The sequence below is a fragment of the Salmo salar genome, chromosome ssa03 (assembly GCF_905237065.1).
Source record: "Salmo salar chromosome ssa03, Ssal_v3.1, whole genome shotgun sequence".
NCBI lineage: Eukaryota > Metazoa > Chordata > Actinopteri > Salmoniformes > Salmonidae > Salmo > Salmo salar.
Window position 1 is genome coordinate 64,405,091 of NC_059444.1, and position 13,200 is coordinate 64,418,290.

General features: G+C 44.4%; 1 protein-coding gene across 2 annotated transcripts; it reads right to left on the bottom strand.

Annotated features, from left to right (window-relative positions):
- Window positions 1–2,218: 2,218 nt before the first annotated feature.
- LOC106601288 (ribonucleoprotein PTB-binding 1) lies at window positions 2,219–13,086 on the bottom strand. Of its 2 annotated transcripts, XM_014193388.2 has the most exons (15): window positions 12,730–13,086; window positions 11,003–11,069; window positions 10,364–10,833; window positions 8,492–8,683; window positions 8,259–8,379; window positions 7,368–7,468; window positions 7,169–7,240; window positions 6,791–6,869; window positions 6,250–6,437; window positions 6,051–6,132; window positions 5,800–5,939; window positions 5,293–5,364; window positions 5,007–5,132; window positions 4,316–4,375; window positions 2,219–4,213 (listed from the first exon to the last, which is right to left on the bottom strand). In XM_014193388.2, the coding sequence occupies exons 1-15, from the start codon at window positions 13,042–13,044 to the stop codon at window positions 4,079–4,081; spliced, it is 2,220 nt and encodes a 739-aa protein (XP_014048863.1). In that variant the 5' UTR covers window positions 13,045–13,086; the 3' UTR covers window positions 2,219–4,078. The 2 variants fall into 2 exon arrangements, with proteins under 2 accessions (XP_014048863.1, XP_014048864.1); XM_014193389.2 differs by lacking the exon at window positions 7,169–7,240.
- Window positions 13,087–13,200: the final 114 nt, after the last annotated feature.

A 13,200-nucleotide genomic window follows, 5' to 3' on the forward strand; every position in this document is an offset into this window, starting at 1 on the left:
CTCTCCCCATCCACTGCCATGGCTTCTGTTTCAAACACAATTAGTAATGATGCTGATACTGCTTCACTATGGAACATGGGCATTGGACACCACAGATGTGGCACCACTCAAATGGAGAGTACATGGCAAAGCAATTGCTCATTTATTTTGACTTTGGTACCAGTGGAGCTGGACCCATTGGGCACCACATAGAGATTCCTGATTAATAAAACAGCAGGCAGCCTTACATTTTTCACATCGCCTACCAAAGCTTTTATACAGTCAGCAATGCAAGCCATGTAGTGGAAGGGGGGGTTCAAGAGGTATTCATGCTAAAAACAGCTCCATTATTTGAAAATGATTGAGTATGATTCGTAACCCCCTAAAAGTCTCTGGTTGATTGAGTGTTCAATTGTCATTTCACTATACTGATAAACAGAATTGATCCTGCAGAATAGGCACAGTTCACATCTGTAAGTGTAGCACAGGGAACATATTCTCTGCTGCTGATATTTACAGTGCAGTCCTCAGAGCCCTTCTCCCTCCCTCCTGCATTTTGGAAAATCACAGGTTTCTGCAGCAACTGTGTGTAGGGTGACTGCGTGGGTGGAAATATGAAAGGCAGAAATCTAAAATGTGTCAGACACACCGTCCACTGAGCCACGTTTGGTGGTTCCCCCAGAGCACTCTGGTTACAGACAGCAGGCACCACAAGAGAGATTAGGGGCACTAAAAGTATCAAATATACAAAATGGAGGTGTGCAGATGTATTGTTTCCAATATGCTACAATGATGCAACCATCTGAGCAACGCTCCATTTCTATGGTAACATTTGTTTCCTTTGCCATAAAATTGATATGAACGTTCCATTTAAACCATATGAGAAGGGTGTTCAGCCAACGTTCGCTGCCTAAATGTAAAGCAAACATTTCCTCTACATGGCATCTAATTTGTTTCATCTCAGTGCCCTAGTCAGTAACACTGCTGTTCCTAGCAGATGGGACTAGGAGACAGTAACAGCCAACCAAAGTCACCTTGTAGCCTGATTACAGGATGGAGGAGGACAGCCTCTTCAGTCCCCCTTGTTTCTTACAGCAGAGGAGCTGAGGGCCACCAACAGTAAAACATTTGACCACAGTGTGCTCTAACCCAACGGTTTTCACAAATATCCCAGTGCTGGTGCCCTTAAACTCATAATTTTTTTAATTGGACAAGTTCAGATCGAAGTACTTCCGTTTCTAAACATTCACCGTACTAGACACAACTATGATGTCCACAATACAATGTCCCCTAAACACCAGTCATAACTTCACCTCCTATTACCCACTGGACAAAACTCAGTTAACATTTTCACTTTTCCTACTCATGTCAGTCTCTCCATTTCATCGTACTGACATGCATCCTCCTCGCCACAAATTGCACTGGGTTTGTTTATTGATAAGAGTAATATTTACATTTTAACCTTTGGAGTTGACAAACACAGCCATGGCTTTGGAGTCAGGCTGTGTCAGCTAGTATCAGTTGCCAAAGCCACGTTCACCGAGTCTAAAGTAGAGGAACGTCCTTCTCCATGTCTGACTCTGGGACTGTATTGTGCATGTGGGAGAGATGCTTTGTGGCCCAAGGCACAACAGAGCCAGAAACACGAAAAACAACCATCCTCTCCCCTCACAGCAGTCATGACAGAAGCCATAGTTGGTCAGTTTGTATCTGTATTCTGAAACCATCTATTGTAGCATTGATTTACCTCGACAATGGTTTCAAGGCAGCCACTGAAAATTTCAGTTGATGAATAGCAGAATTGGTTTACAAAAGACTATTGAAAAGCAGTCCTTGTGCATAGGGCAGACCTACAACCAAAAATGAGTGCTAGTTTGCATTCAGGGGTTGCTTTTGGCCAGTTATTATAACCCATTTGCATGAGTACAGGACTCCAAATGTATTCATTTGACGGTTAAGGTTTACGGAGGTATTGTTATAAATAACATGAACATCCAAAAGGGGGACTGTAGAGACCTATAGGAGTAACAATCATTTACTTCCAAGTCTGATCTGTGTTCCTCACTTATGAGACGAGGCAGGGGGGCGGGGGGATCAGGTGTGGTGGCTGCATCCATGGCAACGTTGTCAACCAAACTTCACAAGTCAGTGTTTTCCTGAGTTCTCATCAAAATCTAACAGCAGTGCTGTCTAACACAGCCAGCGTATTGACCATGGAAATGAGTTGACCACAAATAGATGAATTAAATAACATTTACTTGCTCCAAAAACAGACATACGGCAGTACAGATGACAGACGAGATGAGCTTCTTGTATGAGGAAAAACAAAAGCAATCTTCATTCATATCATACGGCAGCAGGTCTCGGTCTATACAGAACATGGAGACATCTACCATCAGACAGGTGGCTGCACTTGGTAATGGTCACTAAAATATACACTAAATATTGAGCAGCAGTTTCAATCTTAAAAACAGACCAGAGGCCAAAGATATGATTGAGAAAACAAGAGTTTAGGACTCCGAGGAAATGTTCAAGCGTTAAAGTATGTACACGGCAAAAACAAAGGGGGGGGGTCAATGCAGTCAAAAAGCCCACAGAAGGGGAAGATGAGATGACAGGGAAAAGCTGTTAAGGCTCAAGTGTAATTGCAGTTCCCATCAGGAGGTAATGGTGATCACAATCAAAATGTCAACCAGATTATTCTTCACAGACTAAGAACTCAATCACTGACCAACCATAAGCTTCATTTCCATGCAAACCTTCCGTGGCAGACCGAGTAAACACCTGTTTAGAGTCACTGGACACTCCCATCACAGTAACACTTCAGATAGGAAGTCAACTTCTCCTGGACTGGTAAACTGGATGAAAGTTCTACAACCCGTTTCCGTTTGTCAACCATCAGGGTGAAACTGTCAAGCTTGATTACGTTTCAGTTTAGCCCCCGAGGATAAAACAGCCCCACCTGCTGATCTACAGGGGAGGGACAGCCACACGGGAGCCAACCGAGCCATGGCTCACTAATAAATGATAGTACAGTTCATTCATGTTTAGGCTCTGAGTGGACAGAGGCCACAGGTGTCCCTGCTTACTGTTATCCAGACTTTAATATCTACAGATTATAAGGCACAGCAACCATCCCCTCCAAACGAACGAGAGCAAGTCAGGTGCCATGGTGGTTGAGATGCAAATACGAACTCAGACAAAGAGCTCACGTCAACACAGAATACACCAATTCTGCAGAGCACAAGTTGAGAGAGAGAAAATAAAGTGAGAACAGAAATTCAACAAACCTGGAGAATTGTGACCCCACCCGTGTCATCCAAGTGCAATACTAAAACACTCAGTGCAGAGAACAGGCTCCCAAATGAGACGGAGGGGTGGAAGAGTAAAGGCTTGAAAACAGCATATTCCAGACTAGTTTTTTGGTAAGGTGACAGTTTTTCCAAAGGACGAAAGACAGAACTGCTACACAGATCTACGTGAATCCAAAGGCCTGAATCCTGTCCAGACAGTCAGTACATAAGCCCTGTAGGAGGAAGGAGCGAGAAAACACCATCCCAAACAAACAAACTAATGAACTATATACAAAAATATTGGGAGGCAAAACATTTTAAAAATAGAAACCCGTTGACACCATCACAACAGGAAGAAAAAACAAATGCAAAAAAATTAAAAATATATTGTGTTCTGCCAACCAATGAAGGGAATACGCAGAGGAAAAAGACCTGAAATCAGATTTGACAATTATTTTCTTATAGTACAAGGTAACTCCCAGTTTTTAAACAAAAGGATTTCCTGATAGAAAAAAAGACAAAAAAAAATGATAAAACTTAATTTACAAGCACACTGAAATCATATATTTACAAAAAATAAACGTCAAAACTCCCATACACTGGCCCACATTATGTCCTGATTAGCGACAGGCTGCACCCCCAGCGCCCTCCAGGGGTCGCTGGCAGGAACACAAGTGAGAGACCACTGGACCGCCAAGCCCAAACCTAAAAGCTGATTGGAGGAGCTCCGGGGGGGGAAATGGAGCCATGAGCCACATCCTGGCTGTTAATTGGCAACTCGTACAAGAAGCTTTGATTGGTTTACATTAGAAGATACGCTTGCGTTTCAGGTAGGAGTCAGCATAGTGGCCCCCCAGGCCCTGGGAGTGTTGTCCCACGTAGCCCCCTTCTGGGCTGGGCTCTGGAGACGGGATCAGACGCTTGTGACCACCAACGGGAGTCTACAGGGGGCAGAGACATAACCACTGTCAATGCCATGGTGAGAAATGGCGACAGAACAGGAAATGGCAGACAAACTGATAATGACAAAGAGGCACACTGACCTTCATCCCCAGACCAGATGGGTATGTGTTAGAGTGGCTCACCGGAGGCATGCCCACAGCCTGAACAGACAAACAGTGTTCAGTGATCAAAACAGAACCACAAAGCATTGGTCTCACCTAAAAGGCACAATATGTATGTTTGATTTCCAGTGAAGACGGCCAGCTTGGGTCTTTGTTCCCCTTTTAGTTTTACACTCAAACAGGAACAATAAAGCCTGATCTATCCCTTCAGCTTTGACACAGTTCACGCAAACAAAAATATGCAATATCGAACATCTGCATCTGACTTCACAGGATTCCGCTACAAAATCTCTGCAGGACAATTCTCCACCATTTTGTTTGTCATTGTTCTGCCAGCATGGCTACTGTGGTTATGCAACTATGCGCGGCTTCAAGATAATGTGTTGTCCGCATTCGTCTGATTGGACCAAGGACACGCAGAATAAGACGATAATTTCAATTAACATTTGCAGCCCAACTGTTTCATAATGTTTAGAACTTACAGATTGTCCTCAAAATGACAGGTGCTAGGCTAGCCAACAGACATCAAGACATCTCCGCTAAGTCTAACAGAGGTCAACCTTTACATTTTGATCAGACACTCAACCCTCATTAGATCTGTTGATTACATTGGGAAGAGGCAGAGAGAAAGTCTAAGTAGCAGTGGGGGTGGGTGTCAGTGTGGGCCTACCTTGTTGAGATGGCTGGAGGGGAGGCTGCCGGGTGCCACCGAGCTGTAGTAGGAAGACGAGGGCAGGCTGGGGGGGTAACTATAGTGGGAGGAGGCCTGCTCACTGTAGCTGGGGTGGCCAAACCGCTACAGAGACATTCATCATGTTATTCTATGCTGCATATACAGTTCTACATGCATTTATAATAAAAATAAGACTACAAAGGGGAGTAGAGATTGAAAAGGCAAGAGATGCAGCAGTTTGAAGACTGGATGTGAATAGTGGAGATGGTATAGTGTCGCTTACCTGCTGTCCGAACCCTGCCAAAGCGCTAGTGTCCAGAGCCTCCTGCTGTTCATACAGATGGGCCAGAGGGTCCTGGGGAAGAAAGGAGCCAGACGCCATTAAACCTGCTGCTCATGTAACCAAGTTACGCTCGTACCGTACGCTTATTCCACAGCTTCAAGCTTTTTGGTGGCGCATCTGGCTAGTACGTTGTCAAGCAGGGAGTCCCGTGTTTGTGAGGCAGAAGACCCCAAGTTCAAACCATTGTGAGGACAGGGTTACCAGACAGGAAGTGGTGCTGATAAGCAGGCCCACTGTGTTCCATCACACTAGAAAAGTCCATGCACTGACCACTGGGCAGCCAGAGAGTTAGAAAACCCACCTGTGGCCACAATGACCTTAACCAAGACAGCAGTGTTCTCAGATATCAAATAAACATCAATGACTAGGCATTCTATCACAACATCAGATCAGCCTGGCCAGGCAGTAGGGCTGGACAGTAAAGGTTAGAGGATAAGGGGAACCTACCTGGTGTATTGGGGGGTAGTCTTGGGTGTAGGACTCCTGGTAGCGCAGCCTGTAGTTACAGTGGATGTTCTGTGTGCGCTGGTTGGATGAGTTGCCTAGCACTGGTCTCTTCCTGTAAGGGTGGGGCCTGCAGTTGGTGCCTGAGTGAAGTACGGCAGGAATGGAAAATGTCAAAAAACCCTACGGGTCAATACTGGGAAGGAATCAGAGCCAAACTTCACAGGCTGCAGACAGTAGGAAGGGCAGCTCACCGGAGGATGGGAACAGGCTGTGGACATTGAAGGGGTTCTGGGGAAGATTCACATCATTGGGACGGTGTCCTTGTATGGACACCTATTGGAGAAGACATTTAAAAATCAGGGGACTTGATGTTATGTAATGAGGCACAATGACTTGAGTATCCCTGCTAGTAGAGACATTAGAAAAGTATGCAGAGCATTTTAATCATACCCCAGGTGCTGTAGGCCCCTCTGCCCGCATCACTCCACCAAGGTGGGAGATGGACATGCCCTGGAGAGTGGGGGAGGGGTTCTGGGAGAAGCTGGTAGGAGACTCTCTGCCCAGGGGGCGACCCATAGAGTGGGGGTTTATGGGGCCCATAGGGTCTGACGGGAGGCCCAGGGATGGAACCACACCGCCTGGGGACAGGAGACAAACACCTGATCAATATAACAAAACACCCCCATCACTACACTGTAGAGAGCCCTGAGATCACACTGAAAATCAATACAACACTAACACAGTAAATAACCTAGATGTAATAAGTACTGCCCAAATCCATTACAAGTGTAAAGAAGCTGTAATGTAAACCACTAACAGAAAGCAGGGCTAGCATAGCATGCATATGCTCAGCATCAATGTAGAGCATTGCTGTATGTGATAAATAAGCCAAACTAGAGAAACGGCTACTAATGAGTTGTATTGGCAATACAAAATAGACTTTAGTCATGCCAATAAAGAATTTTAAATTGAGATGAATGGAAGGCCAAACCTTGAGGCAGGTCTCCCAGCAGATGGACTCCCTGCTGGAGAGGCATAGCAGCGAGAAGGTTGTCCCCCATTAGTCCTGCCTGTAGGAGACATGAGTTACACACACGCCTCAGTGACCCACAAGATTATAAAATGGTCGACATACCAGATATTTACTGAACCAAAAATGTCCAATTTCAGAATTGTGTCAGTCAACAGAATTCACACCAAGACATTTCAAAACCAAACCGGCTGCACATTAATATTACTAGAAAAGCACCTCAAAAAGAACACAGCAGAAAGAAACACTTTCCCAAGGGAGCGCATTTAGCAGCTTTGGTTTAGGGAGCAGTCCCTTCACGACAAACCTATATCTACCACACACTCAGTGATCACTCACACAGGGAAGTAGTCGATTCTCTTTATTGTGCAGCACCTGAGCCCAGAGAAGATGATTCCCCAAAAAGGCTTGCTGATAGTAGGGGAGAGAATAAAGTAGGAGAAGTGTGGATGAGAGAGAGTAATGAACCAACATAAGAGGGGAGAGGAGCTGGAGGAGAGAGAGGTGGTGAGTATGCAGGGCATGGCATGCAGGGTACCTGTTGAACTTGGGCCTGGTTCTGGAGGAGGAGCTGGAGCAGAGCAGCAGAGAGGGTAGGGTTAGCCAGCAGCGGCATGGTGGGAGCAGCACCAAGGAGACCTGCAGAGAGACCATTTGACCTTAGGACCTGACAACCTATTATTTCACCACACATTGAAGGTGCAATATGCATCCTTGTTGCTAAAATTCTAATAGTTTGCCTAATTTCAGTTTGTGACAAAATAAGTAAGTGTAGAGAATCATTGTGTGACCTAAACCGCTGTGAAATATATTTTCAGCTGGTGTACAAAACCGAAAGTAAGAGACAAAAAGTACTGAGAAGCATAGAAATTGAGCACATGGAAAAAAAATCTACCACTGCCCAGACTTGCGTACAATGAGAATAACAGATCTATAACTCACATTCTATGTGAATTTGGCCGGGTCGCCGAAAAAGTTAACTATTATAGCTTAAAAGCACATTTCAAACTAATTCCACAGAATTTCTACAGGGTTTGTCTCCTCCTTTGTACTTGATTGATGAATTAAGGTCACTAATTAGTAAGGTCACTAATTAGTAAGGTCACTAATTAGTAAGGTCACTAATTAGTAAGGTCACTAATTAGTAAGGTCACTAATTAGTAAGGTCACTAATTAGTAAGGTCACTAATTAGTAAGGTCACTAATTAGTAAGGTCACTAATTAGTAAGGTCACTAATTAGTAAGGAACTCTCACCTGGTTGTCTAGGTCTTAACTGAAAGGAAAAACAGCAGACACTAGGCCCACCATGAAATGACTTTTGGCCCACCATGAAATGAATTGACACCCCTGCTTTAAAGCATTAACACCAGGGTAAGAGACTCATACCATACATTGTCTTCCTTTAGGAAATGGCATGATCTTACTCACCTTGTTTCCTGCCCTGGGTGAGGGGGTTGAGCAGCATCTTGAGTGTGGCAGGGTTACTGAGGCCTGTGAGGATCTGCATGGCTGTGGGCTCAGGGAGGAGACCTTTCCCTCGGTTCAGGGCCTGCGGAGGGGGAAGGGGAGGAGAGCCATTCAGAACAGTTGTTTTACCACAGTAACATAAGGGAGCAATAGTTCAAACATATGGTCTGGTGTGGCAACCAAGAAGTCTATACCATGGTCTGGGCAGCGATGAGGGCCGCCAGCATGCTCCTTCCTGGGGGTCCAGGGGCACAGAAGGAGACCCGGATGTGGGACCCACCTAGCACCCTGCCGTCAGCCTCTCGCTGCACCTGCTCAGCCATCTCTGCCGAGGAGAACTCCAACATGGCAAACCGCCGGAAACTGTCATCCTGGCCCTGAGCCAACTGAATAAAGGAAAATTAAGTTAAATATGCATTCCTTATGCAATCAGTCCAAAACGAATGACTAAGCCTTGGTTCTGCCAAATTCACTACATTCACTTAATTCTATGTTGGCCATTGAAATAGCTTTACACAGAAGAATTCAGTAATATTAAACATCTTGACATTGTTAAAAACACCATCCACACTATGATAGATAAATACTTCTTTCTAGCTGTAAGGAAAGTTGATATGATGGTAGAGACAGTAGGTGGGATTAAACTGAATCATGCCCAGTGGCATTCTGTAATATAAAGTAGACAAAATACTTCAGACTTCATGTTCACAAATCTTTTCTCTAGTTTGCCACAGCTACTACTGGAGTCTCAACGTTTAAAAGCAATTACTAATCAATGATCTACAAAAAGGCAATAAACAATGTATCAAGACCAAGTGAGCTATGGAAAAAATGAAGAGCTTCATATTCCTGAGTTTTAACCTGTCCAATAGTTAAATTGCCTCACTCGCACTATTACACAACAGTGTTCTGCCAGACCTCAAACTACTGTGCCCTATAGGTATATGAATGACTATGTATGTGTGCTTGTGGTGCCAAAAGGACACTGCTGTCTCATTCCAGAAAGGCCTGTAGGGCCAGAGGCCTGCTGACTGACACCACCTGGGAGTCAGGTGGTCATCACCATAGAAACCAGCAATGCTCATTGCTAAAGAAACAGAGTGGCCACAGGAAAAGCAGGTCAAAGGTGAGGGCTCAAAAGCCAGATTCATACAAAAATACTCAATCCATATCCACCTCCTTTATGTGAACTGCCCAAGACCCTTTCATCACTACAGATGCCCCATGTTACATGACAACACAACCATTTGAACCTTTCTAGCAGAGCTACCTCAAACAGATGTGTCAAACACACTTGCTCAGTGTAAACAAAAGCAGTGTTTCCCGAACATGCACTAAGCAGCAGTCCACTGCCGTTTTTAAATCGTGGCCACCACTGGAAATGTTATATATAATACAAATAATTCAGGATGGTAACACATTTCGTAAACTTAAACCAGATATAACGTATGTAGACAAGACAATGGAGCATATATATATATTTATATAAAACCAATATCTTTAAGACCTAACAGGACAATTGAAAATCCCAAAAAATGTCATGGCCTTGGCCATCATTGATTTTGTTATAGGTTTGAGTCATCCAGATAGCATAAGAAAAAGGTATACGCAATGGCAAAGTGTATAATAGCTCTAAAACTGCACATTTTCTCTGCCCAATGGCAAAATGTGTAGAACTGCAGGAAATTAGCTTTAAAACAAAATGGTGTTTGAGGCCAAGAGGGCCTCTAATACCATGCCATTAGCCATGCCCACGCTAACTTTGCCACCACTGCTTTAAAAAAACCTAGGGGGAAACAGTTGGAACAGCTTTCATGACTAAAGTAAAAAGAAGTGCCAAAAGTACAAGCAGACATGTTCTGCTTGCTACTAGAGTATACTGGAGCCACAGATACAAATTGAACTGAGGAAAGCTACTAGATATATACTATTCATGAGAGCCAGATACACATGTTAAATCCTCTGAAAATCTCAGTGTAAGTTTGTGAGAGAGAGTTGGAGTTCCTGTGTGTGTCCGCAATTGACTGATCTGGCATTAGATCGGTGCGTGTCCGCATGTGACTGACCTGGCAGAAGATGGGTGCGTGCGTGTCGGCCAGGGCATTGCAGAGGTCCTGGGCGGTCAGCAGGCTGGGGGGCAGACGGTCCACACAGAGACACCTGGAGTGCAGCAGGGGGTAGGTGAGGGAGCCCACCTCAGTCCAGTGGACATACAGCATCCTGGAGCCCAGCTGCTTCCCCAGCAGCTCAGACTTAGCCCTAGCCGCAGAGTCCTTCTTCATGTACTCCACGAAGCCGTAGCCCTTGGAGTGGCCAGTGGAGGCACTGTGGACCAGGAAGCAGCGCTCTAGGTTGCCGAAGGGTCTCACCAGCTCCTCAAACTGCTGCTGGGAGAAAGCGTGGGGCAGGTTGGCGATGCACAGCAGCGCGTCGGTGGGTTGCAGCTGCACAGAGATCTCCCGCTCCCGCAGCATGTGCTGGTGGAACTCTTTGATGGCACATTGTGCCTGCTCCCCATGGAGCAGTGTGATGAAAGCTAAGGGGAGAAGAGAGAACATGAGCTAAGACCTTGTTAAGACCTATGTGGAAGGTTACATTGCTCAAAATAGGAAGAGAGTTGAGGAATCTGTCTAGCTCGGTCAGAGAGCCTGCTGCATCCAATTAGTCTTACTGGGATTTACATTTTAGTCCTTTCTTTAACCTACCCGTTCCCTTGTATTTGTCCACAAAGCAGTACTTCAAGTCATAGTTGCGCAACAGCTCATGAACCTCCTGAAAGGGAGAAAGTGTGATTAGCAACAATCAGTGTTTCCCCTATATTTTTTCCCACAGCATTCTCCAGCCAACGTTTTTAAAAGACCTCCTTGGCCAGAGAATTTTGATTTTTTGAAGGTAATTTCCTGCAGTGCTATACATCTTGCCAGGGCTTATGCAGTGTTCTTATGCCATCTGAGTGACTCAAACATAAAATGGGGGCCCTATGCCATTTTAGATTATCCCTAGTTTTCATTTTTTTGATTGTTGGTTCAATCATATTTTTGGGCATGGAAGCAATGATTTAGCAGTGTTTTTTTTTTTTTATTTCACCTTTATTTAGTGATAGCCCACCGCTGCTAAACTAATAACTTAACCTAAATGAATACCATTACCTTTATAATAAATGAATGGGTTATTCTTCTCCAACTACCACAGAACACTTAAAATAAATGTGATATTCCCAGATTAGTACAGGTCAACTTTTAACCATACAATGGTAGTATTGTAGGCATAAATTAAGCTTAAATTTAAGTGTGAGACACTACAATCACTTGAAAACATGACAAACGAATGTGATGTGTTAACATCCCCAATCTAAAGCCATCTGTGGTGTAGCTCCATCTACATGTCTACTTTGGGGGGGGGGGCATGTTGCTTTAAATGTCCAATTAGGGATAGTGTGATATTGGCAAGTGCTTTCCACAACACTATTTGAGTATACACCATCTGTAGTACCTAAATGCTCATCAGTACTGATCAAAACGAATTAGAATGATTGCTTGCTTACAACAGGTGTCTTTGCCAACATGTAACGAAAGCAAAGTCATCCCCAGCCATTTGGGGAAAACAGTTGCCCATTCACTGTGATAGGAGAAATGTTGCTCCACAACGCTTTGCCTGTTCCACAAACGAATCGCAATGCTGTCTAGCATTTTCTGAAAGCAGCTACGTTGCCTCTACACCTTCAACCCTTTGTCACTGCTACTCACGTTCCCATCTCGAACTCCCAATATGCACCCACGCAAACAATGAAACGCACACAGGCCAGTTCCCCACCAGTCAAGCATGTTCCAACTTTTTTTTTACAAAATGTTCCAGGGCCATGAAGTTTATTTCAATGTGGGAAATTAACTGAAAATAATTTAACGACAGACTTTTTAACCAGTCACATACAAAGCATGTCAATCCATAGCCTGACAATTCCTTGTCAAAACAAGCAGTTTTGCTAACGTTAGCAACTAGCATTGCCTTTCCGCACGAGGATTTTAATTCTGCACTTGCAACTTGTCCATCAAACACGCGTGATGCTGGAGTGGGCAATTGCAGTCAGGCCGTGAATAACCACCAAACATCACCTACCACGTACCAGATACGTTGAGACCTCAGTTTATTCGCGACATAATTAGGAAAGACAATTAGCAAATCATTGTTAGTTAGGAAACTATGCTAACTAACGGTAAGAGAAGCTAGCTAGAATATAGAAATCGCCAAAAGGCAGCGGACTCAGTTAAATTACTGGTAATATAGTTAGTTGTCAATTTCATGGCAAGTGTATGTACTTTATATTTATTTGATTCAACAGCTGCTGCCTGTGTTTGACATGATCTGACGCAATTACTGACCCGTGTTAGATTTCTAACGCTTGTGAAAACCAAAAAAAGTTAAGGAAACTTACCTGATTGCTAACATCGGATGGCAGGTTTTTAATTATGATTTTCCGGCGATTGTAAAACTCTCGACGAGTTCTGTCCAAGCGACTCTCAATCTCTTCAGGGCTAAGCGTCGTCAACTCTTCATCGACCCTTCGCTGACACTCGTTGTCCGATGATGCATCCCCATCACTGGGCTGGAGTTCGGGATCCCTGGATATCCAATTCTCGTGTTCGACAGCGGGGTCATAGTTTTCGTGAAGTTGACGGCTTACGAAATTGGGCCCTGCATTTGGATTTTCTTCTCTGGCAGCTGCGCTAACGGACGCCGCGGCCGCCATCAGTTTTGCTTGGAAGTTTTCTGAAACTGACAACACAGTCAGATTTGAGCAGTTTAAACAATACACACATGGGCGCAACTCGGTTTCTAATTGGACGAGAGGATGCATTTTTTTTAATACCGCGTCACGTCATGAGCGGGGCGGGTAGTTGTACTG